Source organism: Vombatus ursinus, unplaced genomic scaffold, assembly GCF_900497805.2.
Source record: "Vombatus ursinus unplaced genomic scaffold, bare-nosed wombat genome assembly UNPS02010461.1, whole genome shotgun sequence".
Classification (NCBI taxonomy): Eukaryota; Metazoa; Chordata; class Mammalia; order Diprotodontia; family Vombatidae; genus Vombatus; species Vombatus ursinus.
The window spans coordinates 9647812-9668741 of record NW_020950239.1 but is presented as its reverse complement, the minus strand read 5'-3'; the positions used below and the strand labels follow the sequence as shown (position 1 = coordinate 9668741).

The window sequence follows — 20930 nt, the reverse complement described above, 5'->3', positions numbered from 1 at the left end:
TTTACAGATGAGGAAAATGAGGCCTAGAAGGTTAAATGACCTGCCCAAGGTCACAGTGCTAAGAAATGGCAGGATGAGGATTTGAACCCAAGCCTGCTGGCTACCAATCTCAAATTTTTCTTATCACACCAAGCTGCCTCAAGTTTCTTCTACCAAAACACACCAAAGTCTTCAGTACCTAGGGCCATTTATTCTCTTTGGAATTGAAAGATCTGGGATGAGTCCAAAGTCTGACACTCCTTAGCTCCGTAACCTTGAGCTAGTGAGGTATGAAACTGAGAAAACATTACCCCTGCTTATCTCACGGGGTTGCTGGGAGGATGGCGCGCTTGCTAAAATGGCATTTCACTAGTAAACGCTGTTCCTTGGACCCTCCACTAAAATTCCACTGTCCTGGTGAGGTTCTGACCAGCTACAAAGACTTGGAATATGGGCCCATTGACAAGACTCTACGTGAGGCCCAGTCTGGCTCATTTTGAAGGTGAATTTTTCAGCCACAGCCACTCTACAAGTGGTAGGGATGGAGTGAAGGGCCTTACACTGATGAGATCACCCAAACTTGACAATAAAGACAAACAGAACCATAAACCTAAAACACGAGGAACCGATCATTTGATCAGCCTTGATATTGCCTCATGATCACACAAATATCATAGAATCTCAGAAATCTCCTCCAACCGCCATTTTCCATGAATTGAAGCCAGTTAGGGAAGGGTAAAACGAGGTCTAAAACTCTTCTGACGGCCACTCCAGTGCTATTCAAAGTGGGAAAGCAAACACATGAGAACACTCTGAAGATAGGCGTGTAAGGAGTGGTAAAGGCTGGCAGAATTCAGGGCGAGTCTGGGGTGATCACCGAAAGATAGAGATGGGCAGCAAAGTTGGAATTATATTGAGAAGGTGGAGAGCATTCATTCATTCATTCATTCATTCAACGATTTATTTCAGGCCTAACTAGGAAGGCTGAGCTAATCTGTCATCTACCCTCATTCTAGGTCTTAGGGAAGAGACCAAGGATCCTGATGGCAGATTTTGTGAATCAAGCATGAATGGGGATAAGCAATCCACCATCAGAGGGGAGATGGCTATGGCCATAGTCTTTACCCGTTTAGAGCTAACAACGGTCTAATTTATATAACGCTGTATTGTTTCCAAAGCATTTTCCTCACAACTTTGTGTGGTTACTCAACAAATGATGGGGAGTCACAGGAGCAAGTAGAATTACCTCGTATGCCTACTTTGGAACTCAATTTGCAATGTATTTGCACTAACTTTGAAAGATAAAAGAGCTTTTAAAAATTTAATACCACTCCTGGGAGAGGCAGAAACAAAAAGTGATGAATGGACTTCTTTTGGCAGGAGTAGTTATATGTGGACTCTTCACATATGGCCACACACACACCGTCTCCACTAGATTTGGATTTTTTTTGTTAATTTTTAGGCAATTGGGGCTAAGTGACTTGCCCAGGATCACACAGCTAGTAAGTGTCAAATGTTTGGTCTGAGGCCAGATTTGAACTCAGGTCCTCCTGACTTTAGGTCTGGTGCTCTAGCCACTGCACCACCTAGCTGCCCCCAAGATTTGGATTCCTTAAGGGGAAGTGGGCCATGTGCGTCCCCAAAGGTCACACAACACCTCAACGTTTGTTGCCCCAAACCTTGCAAAATCATTCAAGTTTGTATGCGAAAGGGCTTGGGAGTGGGGGAAGAAGAGAGGGTCTCTGGTTAGCGTGACCTATTATCTTCTATATACAACTTTTAAAACATTGTATCGTGAGTTCCTTTATTTATTTTTTGGCCTTCCTTCATATTCCCACACAGCACAGTGCCTGACACACAGCAGGCATGTCACAAATGCTTACCTTGGCAGATAATACTATCATTTCTTCAGAACACGAGGCCCTGGAGGACAGGGGCTGAGGTTTTTGTCTTTGGCTTGCCAACACAGTGGCTAGAACTTAGCAACGTTTGTAACATTTTATTCCACTGGGATTCAGGGCATCAGGAAGCATGGCACATGGAGGCTGCCATCCAGCACGTTGCCAGGACACAAGGGACATGCTATAAGATGGGAGCTTTATCTCCCAAGGTCTGTGCCAAGGTGAGGAAGCAGCTGCTATCTACTGCCTCCCCCAGCTATTGGTGATCTCGCTGTTAGCGTTGGTACCCTGATCTATTGGCCAAGGTTAGTCACCACAACAGAGCCCAGACACTGACTTGCAGTGGTGGGGACTCAAGACTCACAGCCCTCAGTGATTTCTCAATCTAATTGGAAAGATGAGTCAGTCCACTTTATGCACAACATCTTCCAGCTCCTCTAAGAGTGGTAATGAATCAGTTGGAAATCCCCAATCCCAACAGTTTGATATCTTTAGACAAAGCGCACTGAATAAGCAGACACAAGCTACCATCAGAGTTTAAAGGATGTTTATCATTAACATTTTAATCATTTACAAAGCAGAGTTAAATTTTGATCCTTTGTTTTAGAAAACAATATAAGTTTACCCCTTGAGTATTTTTTTCCTGCTAAGGAAAAATACAGTCTCTTCCCATAAATACTGTGCTTCAATTACCTCCATAACTTAGAACAGATGTTTCAGCAATCAGCTCACCTTTCCTCCATTCATTTGAGGGGACATGAGCAATAAAGATAAAAAGAGATTGAACAACCCGCCACCTCCCTTCTCCCCCCCAAAAAAGAAAGGCATTTCTGAAAGCAGAATAATTTTCCACACTTGGTAAAAATTCATCTATCAACCAACGTACACTATTGGGTATACACAGGCAGGTCTCGAATACTATTAGATATTTTAACAAAGAAGTTTTGATTTTTTAACAACATGAATTTTTCCAAATGAAACGTTGGTTTATGTTTCTGGTAGGATTTTCTAACAGAAGGTTTGATAGCAGACTGTGTGTTTTTGTGCCCTAATATACAGGATGCCCCAAAAGTCTGAGTTTAGTTTTAAACTATTAAATTAAACTATTTAAGCTTAAAACAACACTAAGACCTTTGGAACACCCCGTATATTAATCTAAACCAGAACGTTGTTACCTTCAGGATTTTAGATCCAGAAGCAGAGGAGACCTTTGCGGTTATCTAACCATCCTCATTTTACAAAGGAGGAAAATGAGTCTCAGAGTTTCAGCTACTCGCCATGTATCATGCAAGTCATAAAGCGGTAATAATAGCTAGCACCGATTTAGTGCTTTAAAGCGTACAGAGTGTTTCCCAAATATGATCTTGTTTGGTCCTCACAACAACCCTGTGAGGTAGGTCGGTGCTATCATTATCCCCATTTTCCAGATGAGGAAACTACAGAGGTTAAGTGACTTCTCCCAGGGTCATACAGCTATTCAATGTCTGAGGTCAAATTTGAACTCGGGGCTCCCTGACTCAAGGTCCTGTGCTCTGACCACTGTACCACCTAGCTGCTGGGATTTGTTTTACAGTGCCACAATACTCACTTAACTTTGTTTTCTTGGGTTGTGGTATAAACCTACGGGCCCACCAAGCTCTAGAGAGCGGTGATACATTCATCCGGGCATGGACATAGGCAAACAGAAGGCTGAAATGTCAAATACTCAAATAATGATGCTGGGTGGGGGGTGGGGGTGCAGCAACTTGCCCTTCTTGGCTTAGCCCGGGGTGGGAAGGGGAAGTTTCTCTGGAAGGACCAAAGTACTAGCTTTGGAAATGAGTCAGTCACTCGGAGTGAGGAGTGGCAAAGACTACGGAGGCCATTTGTGCCTCCTAAAGTTCCTTCTGAAGGGAAAACAGGCTAGCAAACTTTTGGTTCTGATTTACCGGGCTAACCGAGCTCAAGTCAGGGATAATTAAAACAAAAATTAAATACAACAGACATGAAACAAAACCTCAAGTGAAAAGCTGAACAAAATTTATTAGTAACACTTATTTTGGGACCAAGAATTCTCAGAGTCCAGAGATACGTTGCAATAGCTCGACACGAGATGGATTTTTAACTCTAGAAACCTTCGTTTTCCTGAAGGCATATTTTAACATCTATCAGTCATTTCAGGCCCGGCCCAGCCCAGTCAAGCTTAGAGTGACTGAGCACTCCAGTGCTGACCATCAAGGGATGGTTTTGTTTTCTCTAAAACAACAAATTCTTTACCAAGGCATGGAGAGGCTGTAACCTATACCAGTAAATAGAGCATTCACACAGATGAAACCATAGATTTATGAAGTATGAACATAACTGTATTATAATGAATTCCTATGTACTGAAACCCGTATATTATCTTCTGGATTTTGGTTATTCGCTCTGATCCAAAATAATGTTTTTTCCTCTCCAAAAGTGAGATTAAACTAAATTTTGGGGTACAATTTAAAAAAAAAACAACTAAACACTAGATATACATAAGATTATACTTTTTGAATCTGGTTGATATCAAGGAAGTGGGGCAATGTGGAGTAAAATTGCTTTAACCTCTGCTTAATGTGTAACTGAAAGCTCTTTTTAAAACAGCACATCAAAGTATTAAAAACCATTTTATTAGTACAATATTTACTTTAGTAGACCATACTATGCGTAACCCAGGAAATCTACTCTCTGCGGAGAAGAGGAATCATTATGAGCAATGAGAAATTAAACTAAAGAAAAGCATGGGGTGTCCCGGAGCCGCTCTACAGTGAGTTTATTGGCAGAAACAGCATAAAGGATCTCGACCGAATGGCCACAGAAGCATGCTAGTGAAGACCGACGCCTGGTCCGCAGCTGGCACCTTCCTGAGACAGCGGCACCGCGGGCTGCGGCCAAGCTGTCCCTCAGACACCCAGTTTGTTGGCCTGGGTGAGAACCACTTTGAGCACCGGCATGAAGGCCGAGGTCTCGCTGAAGTTACTGTTGCTCACGACGTGCGTGTGGATGCTCAGTCCCTCCGTGTAGTTCCGAGTTTCAATGCTCCTTGCCATGTTGTGCAGACCGTTGAGGATCGTTGGGGAAAGCTGAAAGAGCACACAGAGCCAGGTCAGAAAAGAAAGCCTCCCACAGCCTACATCCAGAAACCAAAATGAGGCTGGACATCATCTAAAATACAGCAACAAACTGTATTCCTCAAAATAGTCTGTAAGCCTGGGATTTCTTAAGTCCTTAAAATGGACCCAAGCAAATTATCACCCGACTCACTCTACTGAAGTCATCAAGTAGTTTCAATTTTCTATTAATAAAGGAAGCAATGTCAAGTTTTGCTAGTAAGTGCAAAATGCTAAGTTTTTCCCAACAGAAACTAATTCTTCCATGACTTTGAATCCATACTTGCCTTTAAAAAAATGTTTATGGATGAAAGTAAAGATGTTTCTCCTCCCAGACACCTCAAGTGGCTTCCCACCTAATTCGTGTATCAAAACCTCATCTCCTTAAGACAGACACAGGTCCTAGAGCTCACGTGCCCACGTGGCCCACTACCCACAAATTCTCATTTTGGTATATAAAAATCAAAACAGAAAAAAAAATATCCAAACCAGCAAAACTGCCCCAAGTCCTTCAAAATAAATACCAAGAAGTACAAATTCTCACCCTCTCTCTCATTAATAAAACAGAGTACTGGGGACGGCGTAAGCAAGAACAAGGATACGGAAGCTGAATCCACTGCTGCACATTCTGATCTGCTCACATTGCCATTCCGCTACACTAAGCACTCTTTTTTGAACCTCAACTGGCCTGGAAATGGAGTGTCAATTCTCATAAAAGCAACAAGAAAGATGATTAATTTGGTCTCTGGAAAACATCACTTTCTCTCCACTGTTTCCTCTTTCAAGCCACAATTAAAACAGAGAGAGTTCTGGAAAGCATCCTAGACAAGTGTAATAGATGGTTTACATTCACTATTCAAAAAAAAGGAAAGAGAATTTCTCTTCTCTCTTGCACACACACCCACCCCCCAAACTAACTTCTATGCTATAAAAAAATCCATCTTTCAATTAGTGATATGGCAATTATATCTCTGAGTCCATTAGAGGAAGGGTCTAATGATACTAAATGTATTACTTATCAACTTGTAAGATGTGGAGGGGACTTTATAGGATCTGAAGTATCCAATCACTATCTGAAGTAGAATCCTCTTTGTAACATCTCTGAAAACAGGCTCTGGTACCTCCATTCCAAGTGGGGCCTTACCCTCCCTGGGACCTCTGAAGATGCTTCTATGTTTCTAAGATTATTCAACTTCCACTTGGAAGTTCTAATACCAAGGAACAAATCGCCTCCTGGGGAGACCTGTTATATTCTGGGCAGTTTTAAAAGGTGGGTTCCCCTTAACTCGGTATGAAATCTGTCTCCTTCTAATTTCTGCTAACAGATGCCAATTTTTCTCTTTGGACCAAACAGAACAAATCTGGCCCTTCTCCTACATGCTTCCTACCGGGTCTTGCTCTCCTCAGTTTCTTCTGGTTAGGATGGCCTGTTCTAATTAAACCCATATGGGCTCCCTTTCCTTAGCGAGTAGAAAGTCAGGGGAGCGGCTATGCCAGTAAGAGAAGTTTACCATCATTCTTCTTGGCACACCCCAAACTTACTGTCTGCTCTCTCAGTTTGTCATACAGAAATTCCAGACGTTTGTTGGCATCATCTAACTTTCTCTTCGTTTGCTGTGGAAGAGGAGAACAGAGTTAAATAATGACAGTGAGAGATTTCATCCAAAGAATTTAGTGCACTTCCCAAATATTTTTTATTTTATAGATAAAATCTTAGAACTCTAGAGCTGGTTATAGCCATTCCCAATAGATAAATGGTCAAAGAACATGAAAAGGCAGTCCTTGAAAGAAGAAAACCAAGCTAACCAAAGTCATACGAGAAAAGTTCCAATTCACAAAATTTTTTTTGAGCTAACTGTGGTTAAGTGACTTTCCCAGGGTCACGCAGCTAGTAAGTGTCTGAGGTCAGATTTGTACTCAGGTCCTCCTGACTCCAAGGACAATGCTCTATCCACTGCACCACCTAGCTGCCCCCAATTCAGGAATACTCAGACTCAGAGGTACAAAAATATTTAAACGACGCCTTTTGTTGATAGCAAGAACTGAAAACAAAGGCCATCAGCTGGGCGATGGCTGAACAAAGCACGGCATGAGTAATGCAACACATGAACAAATGCAGACCAGAAAAGGTTGTGTTGTGTCCTGTGTATGTAAGGGGGGAGGGGGGAGGGGAAGAGGAGAATCAGTGCACGGTGACCCTGGGGTCATTTGTATAAAACCCCAAACAGAAGGAAACAATGGACTGACCCACATAACTTGACCAACCGTCTGCCAGTGACATCAACCAGAAAAGAAAGCAAGTCCCACAAGGGGGATGAGTGAGAAGCAGAGGAGAAGAGGGGCTCCGGGGGCTGGTCCAGGGACAGGTCCAGGAACAAAAGGAAGAGGCTGCCCAGCAGGGCCTTCTGGAAGGCCCACAAGTGCATACAAAGACCACAGACTCGCTCTCCAGGGAATGGGGCAGCTCAGGAGTCCCAGCCACATTCAGAGACCGTAAGACAAGAGTGACGGCTGCGTCCTAAAGCCCAAAGAGGGGCACACGCTGCACTGAGGAGACATCGGATGAGAGCCATGCCAAGAAACCCTGGCGCAGAGCTGAGAGGAGGGAACTCCCAGACCTCCCGCCCCTCCGCTGTCCCATGGCAACAGAGAGGGAACACAGGGACATGGATGTCGCTAGAGAGCCACACTGCCAGCCACCAGCCCTCTGTCGTCATCTACGATGATTATACCAGGGTCTGATCAGGATGGAATCGGGGTAGAGGCTCTGCCGGGGCAACCTGGTGCGAGGGGTTTTCAAGAGGTTTAATGCGGAGGATGTGCAATCAAGGATTCGAATGAAATGCCTTCCAATTTCCCCAGAAGAATGTGTGTCATAAAACGTACACCTGGTATTTAATCTGTAAGATTCTCTAGGTCAGAAGGCTCAAATGCAGCCACAGGCCTGCAGCATCCCAAGTACAGCCTGAACCAGATGAAGAGGTACGTGGGAAACGTTTAACAAAGCAGACACAAACACAACAGTGACAAGACGACATTTTGTCAGCACAGAGCCTGCAGGGATCCTCATGGAGGGCTCACCGGCCCCCATCTCTGTTCTGGTTGGAGTGTCCTCCCCAAGCAAAATGAGCTTCTTTTAGCTCTGAAGATGGTGAAGGTCCACTGGCAAGAGCTCTCACAGGAACACAGGCATTCTGAATGCTTCTAACATATAAAACATAAGAAGAACACCTACCGGGTCTGTGGCAGAGGCGAGGCATCGCTGAATGAGCTCCTCAAACGTGGTCTTCAGGATGAGATGCTCATCTGGAATGGGCTTCTTGGTAATCTTCTCTGTTGGCAAGGACTGCACATGCTGAAGGACACACAGTTATTTTAAAAGGAACGCAGACCTCCTCTCTATGTGGGCAGACGTGCAAGGACAGGTGGGTGCGCATGCATGCACGCACATGCACACACACACAAACACACACACAGAGGCCTCAGGACTCTTGTCACTGAGACCCAAACAACACAACCTGATCACTCTTCATGATCTATCCATTGTCCGCCATGGTAGACGTAGTATTTAAAATACTACTAGTTGGTAGGCAGAGGTAACAAACCCAGAAATGGTTCGATTAAAAAAAAAATGCTAAGAATCAGTGCTTTGGTTGAGGACAATTTAAGTGACACGGCATTGTGATTTGTACTGCCAATTCAGGAACAGGCCGCGGCTTTAGATAGCTTCCACATGAGTGTACCATGTTCCTGGTACCCAAGACTGCTCTGGGCTTCCAGTGTGGTTCTGAGGGCTTCTTCCTATCGGACCTAACCCTGATAATACAGGCCTATTCAAGAACTTGGAAAAGTTTAAAGAATTAACCTAAGTCTCTGGCCCACGCCCAAAATCGTTGTTTCCTGGGCTATGCCTAAAGCAAACATGGCCCTCAGGGTGAGAAGGGGTGGGATGTCACCTCGAAGGAGGGCAGGAAGCTTCCCAAAGAACGAGAGGCCAAAGAGCTCATGTTAGGCATCCATCTAGCAGTTTCCTATTTTGGTTAATTATTCTTGTCAAATAGGGAAAGGACTGGAAATGCTGTTAGCACCAAACTTGGAGGGGAAAACCCTTGGTTATAGTTTCTCCCACATCTCAAGTCAATCTGAATCACCAAGGGTGGACTTTATGCCTGAAACTTCTTGCTTTTCTCTGGCCTGACAATTACGTCAGGTCACAACTGACCTGAACCCTGCGGGGTGTACTGGGCAGACATAGGACTGACCGAATGCACCCTGGGTTGTGTGGTACATGTTACAAGGCAGCAGGTGTTTAGCTTAGCGTTTGCAGGATGTAATTTTCCAAATCTGAAGATCTTTGAAAAACAGCAAAACATTGGCTCGTCCCCACTAAAAGAATCTTTTAATTCCTCACCCATTGCTGTAAGAAGGATCTAAAACTCTGCCACCTCATAAAAGGTGGGCCAAGGGTGAGAATTACTGTCCCGAGGCGTCCATAGGGTCCCCAACAAGACGTGATCCCGCGATCACACGCTACGTGCACAAAGAACGACGCTGAACGAAAGTGTGGTTCCCTTACTTCTGTGGAGCCTCTAACTGGTCCACACAGACACAAACGTTCACCCCAAATGATCGTATTTTGTACTGCAACAAATACAACTTTCTGTTTTCTGTATTTCATAATCCCCCTTTCTTTTTGGCAATAGTTTCTGTACAGGAACCTGGGACAGAAGAATGACCTGAAATTGCAGCCAACTTTGAATAAACAGAAAATAGCACGTGCAGACTTGGAGAAGACCAAACATCACTGTTGGACTCTGCAGCCACAAAGATGCTTTTTTACCTATGTGATTAACGTTCAAAGGTCAATGCCATGGTTTTGGCGGTACACCTTTGAAAACATCATAGGCACTTAATCCGAGTATGCTACATTTAACTCAAAACAAAGGGAGCCATCAAACTGGGTGGCAGACTCCTCTGATTACCTGGATGGTATTTCCAATTGGAGCTCCCGGGGCACCCTCCGTACTGGGCTTTGAGAAAGCTGGTGGGATGGCAGGCTGCAGGGGCTGCTGCATGCCGTGGAAGGGGTTCTGCAGGATGGGCTGGCTCCCCGAGAGATGCGGTTGTTGGAATGGAGCCTGTCCTGAGAGCGGTGCCGGAACAGAGGGCTGCTGGGGCTGCTGCTGCTGCTGCATCTGCTGCATCTGCAACTGAGGGTCACCCAGAGGGTTCATGATTGGCGAAGTGATGGGTACAGGCGGTGTGAAGTTTTCGGGGATCTTTTAAAAATCAAAACACAAACACAATAGTAGGATTAAAAAGAATGTCACCATGCCCTCAAAATGAGAGGGTTGGGCCAGGTACACACACACCTCTAACCCAGACCAACAGCTGCACGTTTAGAATCCGCCTTCCAAGAATTACCTGGTGAGGCTGAAGCATTATCACCAGGTGGATGGTACTCAGTTGAGGGTCAGTATGTGCACATTCCTCCAGCCCCGTTCCACTTTATTCTTCCACTCCAAGCCCAGAGGGCAAGTCCCTCCCCGAACACACGCTGTGTTCCCAATGCCGAGCCCCTCCTCCTCTCCGTTTCTTAGGCAGGCCGAACTCAAATCCCACCCCCTCCAGGGGAGCTTCCTGGATTTCCATGATTGGTAATGACCTCCCCCTACAATGCACAGTGTTGTCCCTCTCAAACTAACTGCCGGTGCCTCCTGTTACACTGTCCCTACCAGACTGTCAACTCTGCCAGGAGGAACCAAGTCCTGGATCCACTCTCCCTCTAGCGTCGTGTTAACACCCAGTACTCTGGGCACCTGCACACATGAAGCACCCACGTGTTGAATGTTTATTAGGGAACCACTGAATTCAGACTCACTAACCCCACATATCCCAGGTCTCGGGAGGCCAACAGGATGAGGAGAGGCCACGTCACCTTTGATCCTGCTTTATTATTACTACAGGAAGAGCTCCAAGCAGTGGGTGGGAGTAGCAAAGGGGCAGCCTCCGGGTTGGTGGAGGCCCATCTGCCTCAAAATTGGAGCTCAAGGAGAAAGAGGGCTCCACCTCACTGGGGTTCTTCCAGCAGAGTCCAGCTGACCAACCCTTTGCTGCCCATGTGGTAGAGGGGATTCCCGGGGGTTACGGGCTGGTCTAGACGGCATCTGAAGTCCCTTTCAGTTCCAAGACTCTCCGGTCTGTTTCTCATCTGATTCTGCGTCATCACTTAGCTAAAAGGTGGTCCTAATCTCACGATCTTACTGCTTAGACACTCCGTGGTTTCATACATCATCGTTCAACTTCTGCTCAGCACTAAATACCCCTAAAAACTCCATCTCTGACATTTCAGACCCTTGTTTTTAGACATCTTAAAACATGTTTTTGGTCTAAGAAATGATCCTTAATTCATGGCGCTAACATCAGTACAAGGTTTGCTTATTCCACCTGACAATTTTCATTTCATCCCTGGTTTTAGAGATGGCACTGACATGAACTTTCAATAGACTAGATGGCCAATTTTGTTTATATGGGATAATTATACCAGGGGTGGAGGGGGCATAGGGGAGGGCCTGGGGAGGATGTCACTGCTTTCATCTACTACCTTCTTTTTCTTGGGAACTCTGTTCAATGCTGGTGGGTCATTCCAACCATTCTGAGGTCCTGTAACAGAAAATGAAGGTAATTTCCTTTAGGAAAACAAACTGTACTGAACATTAAATGCCAGAGAGCTGGACTTGAGAGTCAGGAAGACTTGGGCTTCAATCCTGCCTCAGACATTTACTAGCTGCATGACCCTAAGCAAGACAATTAACTTCTCTGGGCCTCAGTTTCTTCAGCTGTAAAGGAGGGAATCAGACTTCCTGGCCAGCAACAGAGAGAAGACAGGGCTTCTCAACTTTTAATTTGTTTCTGTTTTCTCTGAATAGGGCTCTGACGCTGGAAATGACAGAGCAAAAATGACCAATGGAGACGATACTCAAGATAAAAGAAGACAGAACACGGAAAATGGGAGTGACAAGAGAAGAGCAAATATTATCCTGATTTTCCAAAAAAGAGAATAGAGTCTGCACACCACAATCCAATGAATTTGAAAACTGGGAAAATTCTAGAATGGCTCTTTCAACTAGGAGATGAACCTAATTTACCTAAATTTTAGCAATGCTTTTGGTAAAGTATGTCATATGACTTTTGTATCCTAAAAATAAAAAACTTTTATTTAAAAACATAAAAACCATTCTTAGCTCTCTAGGTTGTATGCCAGCAGGCAGTGGGCCAATTCCAGCTCTGTGTGAGTATTAGGAGAGAAGGATTAGACCTGCTCTGTTTGGTTCCAGAGGGAGGAAACAGGGGAGAAGGCGCTGAGAAGCCAACACTTGCTGGTGACGAGAGCAGGCCCACAGTGGGATGGCGTCGTACAGCAGGTGTGGGCCCCTCTCATCAGAAAGGATCACCACCTTCCCTTCAGACTCTCAGAGTCTGTATTTCTAAGGCCTCTGAGGTCTGTTTCCAGCTCTAAATGTGTGATTCTGTGCAAAACCCTGCTCCAACCTACAGGAAAACTCCCAAACATGGGGCCTGTCAACTGAACTGCACAGTCTTCTCTGACACTCAAAGGCAGCTCTCGTGACAATCTGGTCTTCAAAATTAATTCGATTTAGATAGATAGAACAGAACTGTGTCTAAAGTTGTTGATGCAAAGTGAAGTGAGAAGCAGCAGGAGGATTATTGTGCACAACAAATAAAGACAGAAAAGTTAGCACTGATTTGGGGTTTCACCAGAATTTTCCATCAAGTGCTTTACACACACTATCTTGCTCATTACCCTGTCTCTGAGCTAAGCAGGGCAATGATCATTATTCCCTTTCAGAGATGAAGAAACTGATGACAGCCAACGTTAAGTGAGAAGCCCAAGGCCCTGCAACTGTGAGAGGCAGGCCTCAGATCCAGGCCATCCAGTTCCATGTCCAGCACTCTGTCCACCACACCCCACTACCTCTTTAGAAGGAAATTACTGTCTCAAAAATCCCCTTCCGGAAACATTACCCTGAAAATAATTTTAGAACCTCTGCTAAATATAATTTAGATATTACAAAAAAAAAATCTGCAAGAAGGAGGTAGTTAGAAAGTCTACGGTTATTACATAAACTCAATCAGTTTTAGAATTTGATTCATTCAGGAAGTCCAATGCAAAACAAGATTGCTCTGATTTAGGATTTGATCAGCTTGGAAATTCACATGCATTATGGGAATGTCTGTTCATTAATTTCATTTGATGATCTAAAGATTACAAAAGATGTATTCTACATCCAATTCACCTTCCAGCAAAGACGCCTGGTCTTGAGCAGACTGATTTTCTGCAAACAAAATGTAAGTCACTCAAATAATAATATAAACTTTGAAAATCGCCCCCAAATCTCTACCTCTTATCTAGCTCTGCACCCACCTCCTCCAAACATCTAGCTTGTTTATATACTTAAGGTTGATTTTTCATTATGCAATATGAAACATCTTATAACTAACTGAGAAAATAATTTGTTTCTGGGTGAAGTGAATAAATTTAAGCCATGTCTGTCCTTGTCAACCCAAAAATGTAATTTTCTTCTACTCAGCTCAATTCTCCTAGGAAAGAATGAAATCTCATTTTATTTTGAACCTCATTCTTCTCAGCATAATACTGTTTCAAAATTATGGCTTATTTCCCATCAGACCGAGGAAGCCCAGTGCTATCTGGTAAGAGGAGGCATTCTTTCACCAATCATGTTATATCTGTTGTAGCTGCATTATTATTTTTTTAAAAGGAACTTTTGCAATAGTTAAAGCAATTCTAAAAGGTATCCTTTGGGGGCAGTTACATGGTCCTAATAAATTTTCAGTATGACACTTGCCACAGATAAAAATATTGAAATGTCAGACAGCCCAGGGCACTGCCAATTGACCCTGATGGGGAAGCTCTGGGGCTTCGGCAGTGATCCCACACAGACACGGGTATGACACAGAGTGGATAATACACGTACACTTGAGGGCCTGTCTTGGCCCCTGGCAAGCTCCAAAGTGCACCTAGGAATCCTGATTAGTGCAGGGGCCTGAGGAGTTGCTTTTTCAAGGTTAGTCTGGTATAGGTGTCCTAGAGGTTTCCTCAAAGAATTAAAAGAGACCGGAACACCTAGTCGTAGCACGGAGGCCTGAAACTAGTCAACATAAAGGTCACCTGGATTTTGAAGGTGAGTATGGGTGACAACCACCCAAAGCAAGAAACATTAAGATTCCAGGCTTGCCCCAACTCACACCTGAACTGTATGTTCTCAAGCCAAGGTAGCCAGCATGTGTCCACTCAAACACTCCCTGGTGCTTCTCAAGCCTACGCCCTACCTGGCATTGGGCCAAAGAACCACAGATCCAACATCCCAGCACCCAGCAGGATGGAGGTGGGGCTGGGAAGTGACCCACACCTGTGGTTACATCAGCAAGGGCAACTCCAGGGCAGACACTACCCCGACTGATTCAGATCATCAACCCCGTGTGCCTGGGCTCTGAGAGACCAGGGATTTACCCAGAGTCACACAACTACTATGCAATCACAAGGTGGACCTGAACCCAGGTTTCCTGACTGCAAGGATCATTCTCTCTCTACTCTCCCATGCTGTTTCTAATTAAGTCTATTACATAACATAAAATCCCTTTTTATGGAGTCTTAAAAAACCAACCTCACTCACCTGTGTACGCCTGCATACTTGTGTGTTTATCTCTCACAGACACACACACACACACACACACACACACACACACACACACACACACATATGCACACCGATACATTCTCCTAGGGGACAACAGATAATATCTCTTGACTGGGTAATAAATGTGAGTGGCACAGACCTCAACAAAGGAGGCACTGACGAGTGGTGTCACTGAAAACGGCAATGGGGAGCAAAGTGTAACTCATCTTCTTACCCATGCCCTGACCAGCATGTTGGGGGATAGGGATAGTGTCATCTGGGGGAGGGAACGAGGTCTCCGTGGGGTCAAAGAGCCAGAAAAAGCCCAAGAAGAAGAGATCTGAAATTCAGGGAAGTTTGCTGACTATGCAATGGGGAGTTCCAGAAGGCAATCTGGACCATTCCATATCCCTCAATACGCATTGTGACTTTTCACCTCTGCTTCTGCCGTTTTCTAGACGAAGGCTGCACTCATTCCATCTCCGTCTACTGACACACCACCCACCCTTCCAGGGTCAGCTCAAGGATGGCTTGCTGCGTGGCGCCTTTCCCTAGGCCTAGGCACAGTGTTTTAAACACTGCAGGAACTTAATATGGATTTGTTGAACTGAAGTGTGGGTCTATGGGCATTTAGCTTGCAGCAGCTGTACCCTGTCCAACTATAGGAACGTTTGTTGTTGTGTGGTCACGTCCAACTCTCTGTGACCCCTTGGGGTTTTCTTGGCAAGGATACTGGAGTGCAGTACTACACTGCTCATGGCGGTGCTTGTGGCCAAAGGATTTCGGGTGGTCCACAAAAATGCAAATCCCTCAGCAAAACTGACTCTGCAAAGTTCCCTTAGGGCAGGTCTGCACAATTCAGGTGGCTTGTAAAAAATGTAGAGAACGTAAAACAGGCCTGCATAACACCTGGCCTGTAGCTCTGGCAGGCCACAACTGGCCCACAGGCTATATGCTGTACAGACCATATGTTGTGCAGGTCTGCTGGCGTGGTCTGCCATTTCTTTCTCCAGCTCCTCTTACAGATGAGGAAACTAAGGCAAACAGGGTAGCCAGATGGCACAGTGAATAGAGTGCTGGGCCTGGAGTCAGGAAGATCTGAGGTCAAATTCGGCCTCAGACACTTACTGGCTGTGTGACCTGGGTAAGTCACTAAACCTTAGTTTCCTCATCTATAAAATGAGCTAGAGAAGGAAAATACAAACTGTTCCAGTATCTGCCAAGAAAACTCCAAATGGGGTCATGAAGTGTCAGATACGACTGAAAAACAACTGAACCACAACAACTCATACCCTGCCTTGAACTACTTATGTGTCTCCTCTTTTCTGCTAGAACGTATGCTTCTTGAGAGGAGGGACCGCTCTCTGCACAGCTCTGGATACAGCGTTGTGCCCTGAACAGTGGTTCAAAAAACATTTGTTGATTGCCACCTATCCAAATAACACTGGCTTTTCCAAACCCTGAAAATGGGATCTTCTGGTTCAGTCCTGCTAGAGAGTGAAAAATGCTAGTTTAGACACTGGCAAATGGCATTCTCGAGCCAGGAGCTGACAAAGACAATATTCCAGCTCTGTACAAAACCATAATCCTCACAACTGCCACAGCAGACCGGAGTCAAAGTCATGCTTCTATGGCCTATACAAAGTGCTTCAGAGCACTGTTAGCAAAACAAAGAAAGGTTAGACAGAAGTGTTCCCATGCAACGAGTAACACCGCAGCCAAGGCCTCCATGCACGCCGAGGCCCACAAAGTCGCCTTCTTTGGGTTATTTCCTTTTGGTGGTTCAGCCAAGTCAGAACAGTGTGCTGTTACCCTGAATCAGGCAGGCAGGCTGGCTCCCCTTCACACACCCCAAATGCACACATCTCAATACTTTGAAAATTAATCTGAAATGTACTTAGAATACTGTGGGGCTACTAAACAATTTTTGGAGTTCTATCAAAGTGTAAAATGCCTGTGGGCTAAATTTAGGACTAGATTAATCAGAACTCTATTTGGTAGCTATGATCCAACCCATGATACCTTTCACTCAAAAGACTTAGTTTTTACTTCACAATGAAAAATGAAGCCAAAATAATTAAATATCCTTGGTAATTTTTTCAATGCATTCCTCTCTCCTCTCCCCACAAAAACGCCTGACTATTTAATAGCATACCTTTACATACAGATTCAATTTCTGTATGCTAATTTATGTAATACATGTATATACTTTTGGTACTTAACTAATGAATACTCTTTAGAGAAGTGGGATTTTAGAAACAATTTTCCATAAAGCCTTTCAAATTATTATCACAGAAACTGGAGTAATTTGGCTCCATGTTCATTTAATCAAATTACTGCGCTAAAACATATCTTTAAAATAAATTGGAAAACTGATACATGAGGGATGTTGCTAAACAAAGAAAAACAGAAAATGATTTAAGGGAATAGCATAAATCAGTCCTCCCTTCACCTGAGGGACAGAGCAGCAGTTACCCCACGTACTGCATGACGTCAAGTTCCAAATACACACGGCACTGTCTCCGAGCACTGAGTCACTGCTGACTGGCCCCTGCTTTTTTTTTTTTTTTTTTTAAGCACAACTTACATTTGGCGGGGCTTTGGGGAGGGCGGAGAGACCAGAGGCTCTTGAGACTCCCACTGTGCAATAGGCTTTCCTCCCTACACTGCCTCGGATGGACAAGTCTTGGCATCTCTGGGCCTCAGTCTGCCCATCTATAAAGGGAGGGAGTTAGATGGTCCCATTTATCCCTTTCCTGGCCTGTTCGTCCAATCCTATGGAGACAATGCGGGATGGTTGTGGGACAGAGTGGCCCTTAGGAAGCCCTGAGTTTTAAGCTCCACCTTGCACACTGGCTATGTGACCTGGGCTAACCTCTCAGGGCCCCCATCTGTGAGCTGCAGAGAAGGCGCCAATCAGCACCAGGAGAGGGGCTTTCCTCGCCTAGGACTTCCCTAAGTCCATGAACTCTCAGGTCCATTCCTTATCCCTGCTTTTATTAAAGGTGCCCACTCACCAGTCTGTGGGCTTCATGTTTGTAAGGGCATTAAACCCTGGGAATGGAAACATCTGCTCATCTATGGCACAACTTGCTTCAGTAAGAGTTTAACTTGAATGGCCTCCCCCAACTGAGGGGGCTGACGCAGCAAAGGATATGCCCCGATAGCTCTGACGCCCTCAACGGTCATTTGTTTAACAACCAGACCAGGGGTGGGGAACCTGCGGCCTGGAGGCCACACGTGGCCCTCTAGGTCCTCAAACATCTGACTGAATCCAAACTTCACAGAACCAAACTAGAGTATCTACAGGGAAGACTCTGTTTTTAGAAACATGGAAGAATAAACCCGGAAGCCCTATAGCTAAATCCTCACATTCAACCAAAGTTTTTTAAAAATTAGAAGCCACCCCCACCCCCAGCCAACAAGACAAAACCGAGGGAGGAAGAAGGCAGGCAAACCAAGCGCAGACCTGTTCTTTGGGATGCAGGCAGCTCGCTGGTAGCAGGCAGTGTACCTGTGGATCCAGGAGGCAGGACGTAAGCGGTAGAGGACGGTGGAGCGCCTGGCCCGCCATGCTGGAAGGACGCTCCAGAAGGGGGAGGAGGGAAAGCAGACATAGAGCTGGGAGAATTTGGTGAGGCCTGGGGCTGGGCTGCATAGATCGGAGGCTGCCCAGAATGGGAAGAAGCAGAGGGCACATAAGGAGGGTTAGGGTAAGCATTTGAAGCAGGAAGGGGGGTGGGCTGCTGTGGCTGATACATCGCTGGTCCCCCTGTTCCGAATGTATACGGCTGAGCTGGTTGATAGGCTACATGAAAAAAGGAACAAAGAGATGTGTTACCTACTAGGTCTTGCAACAAACCCAACATTATTATTATAATAAAAATGAGTATTTCTCCTGGTAGTAATAGCCTTCACACTTCTTCTCCTCTCTTTCCTAAGACTGTAATATCACTATAAAATTAACATGCAGCATATGCTTAAGAAACAGATTGTCAGAGCTCCTCTTTTTAAGCCATTAGGCACACAATTTGAAAGCTGCAGGCTCCAAGTTCGCCCTGGCTATAAAAAAATCTAATTACTAAATCTGGAGAGCTACAAGAAGCTTATCTTTTCCTCTGTTTTGGGGGGAAAAAAGAGGTAGCAAAAAAGACTATAGAGCTATCTCTTGGTCTCCAGATGATACTACATAGGTAGAACACATGATAGTCTTTCCACTCAAAAGCTAGGGAAGGCTTGGCTTGCAAGACCTCTCTTTTATAAGGAGGGCCTTTGACAGGAGATCAGCATTGTGGCAGCTACAGCTGCTAAAGAGCACCCCTCCAAAATACAAGAGAATAATCATATCCTTTAGTTGAGAGCAGACACGGTTCTGGGTCCAAGGACAACTCTCTTTTGCTGACAACTGACAAAGCAATAGTTAAAACTAAATTCTGTATTATATAGCTGGCTGATTTTAAAACAAACAACAGCAACAACAAAAGCCTGACTTTTAATTAGCTTTTTATTTGCTGTTTTCAGCTTTGACTAGGGAAGTAAGTTAACTGAGAACTAGGAAACACAGTCTCAGCTCCTCTACTTACTGCATAAGCTGGGGTCTACTGCCCAACCTTTACGTGCTGAAGCACAACATGAACAGTAACACCATGCTGTGATGCTCTGAGGGTACATATGAAATACTTGGGACCACATGGAGCCCTTTGTAGAAAAGAGGCTGGACAAGTTCTAGTTTACATCCGGTGCTATTAAGGAATATTAAATAAATGACATAACCAGACAATCTCCTACCAGGGGCTTACGCAATGCCTCATTTTCAGCTGGCGTTCATTCCTTTGGGGGATTTTTAAAATCATCTTCCTTTTTGTCTTGGTTCTCTCTCCTTGATATTTTTCCTTCCAACCCCCTCCCCTAATCTCCTTTTGATCAACTTCTCTTTGCCTTTGCCGTTATTCTGGCTCTAGTGAGTACCTCTCTAAGAGAAGTCACCTCCTAAGAAACAAATGTCATCCCTTCAGTGTTTACCTTTCTCCTGGAGGAAAGGAATAGGTACTATAACCCCGGGCCTACAGGCTACCACAAGACTCATGAGTGCTGCCTGAACTAGATTAAAATGTAATTGGGAAATATTGAACAAAATAAATTCAAATACAATACAACAAATTACATTACATTTTAAAACTAAGTCCACATTAGGCCCACTTGCTGGATCCTCATGTCCAGATTGGCAGCCCCTGTTTCTATTTGAGTTTGAGAGCACTGCTAGAGAAATGTTTCTTGTATCAAAACTACAGGATTACTAGATCACTATCATGAGAGATCAGATTAGGGCTCAGGAAAAAGCTCTTCCAACAGGAACCTACCTCGGTCCCTTGGTCTTGGCGCTCTGACTTACAGGCGGCTAGTCCCTGGCATGCTGGTCGAAGCTTACTTTTTTTAAGGAAATAGGGATTCAGTGCAGCAAAGACTGAGGGAGTCTTACATGGGTCAGTCTTTTCTTCACTTGACAAGACCAAACTATAGATAACTTTGGAGCATCAGGGAAAGCTGGCACTGAGTTGGTCATGTCATGCTGGGGAGAGGGCACATCAGGTATTACTACTTACTCTGTGGCTGTGGATAAGATGGTACCTGTGCGAACATGTGGCCAGAAGGGGTGGACTGTGGAATCGCCATATTAGGATTGCCAGGTCCTGGCATAATGAAACCTGGAGGTGGAGGATTTTCTCCCTGGGAAACAAGAGAAAGGCTGGGTTTGGCATCAAGATATCATGAGCGAGAAATTGGGTTTCTTATTTGGGGCCCTGGGTTCACGTCAATAAAAATCTTCCATTAGCAAAAGCACCACTATGTTATTGCACACGCCACCTCCTGCTTTCTCACATCAGGATTCAGGAGCCAGGCATTCTGAGCAATTTCAACATGAGAATTCAAGTGACAGTTTCAGTGAAGGGCAACTAGAAGCTGAGAGTAAATGACAGCATCATAAAATGCAAGAACAGCAGCAATACTTGTCATATAGGTCAGTGACCTTCGTGAAAAGCCACGAACATTTTCCATCTCTCACTCTCTGTTCATTACTCCCAACTCAAGGAATCAATTTAAATGCCACAAAAGCAACTTTCGCTTCCCTTAAATTTTAAGAATCACTATTCAAAAGAGATCTTCAGTGATGGCTGTCAGAGGACAGACACTATTAAAACCACAGCTAACATTTT

General features: G+C 44.7%; 1 protein-coding gene across 10 annotated transcripts in view; it reads right to left on the bottom strand.

Moving 5' to 3' along the window:
- Positions 1 to 3877: 3877 nt before the first annotated feature.
- SEC31A (SEC31 homolog A, COPII coat complex component) overlaps positions 3878 to 20930 on the bottom strand; it is a 72855-nt gene continuing 55802 nt past the window's right edge. For 3 of the 10 annotated variants that reach the window (XM_027854616.1, XM_027854622.1, XM_027854617.1), the window contains 8 exons: positions 20319 to 20442; positions 18185 to 18523; positions 13315 to 13353; positions 11601 to 11659; positions 9979 to 10275; positions 8232 to 8351; positions 6539 to 6610; positions 3878 to 4969 (listed from right to left, as the gene is read on the bottom strand). In XM_027854616.1, the coding sequence (XP_027710417.1) occupies positions 4790 to 4969; positions 6539 to 6610; positions 8232 to 8351; positions 9979 to 10275; positions 11601 to 11659; positions 13315 to 13353; positions 18185 to 18523; positions 20319 to 20442 (1230 nt within the window). In that variant the 3' untranslated portion in view covers positions 3878 to 4789. The remainder of the gene's footprint in view (positions 4970 to 6538; positions 6611 to 8231; positions 8352 to 9978; positions 10276 to 11600; positions 11660 to 13314; positions 13354 to 18184; positions 18524 to 20318; positions 20443 to 20930) is intronic. The other 7 variants (XM_027854618.1, XM_027854623.1, XM_027854621.1 and 4 more) reach the window with 4 other exon arrangements.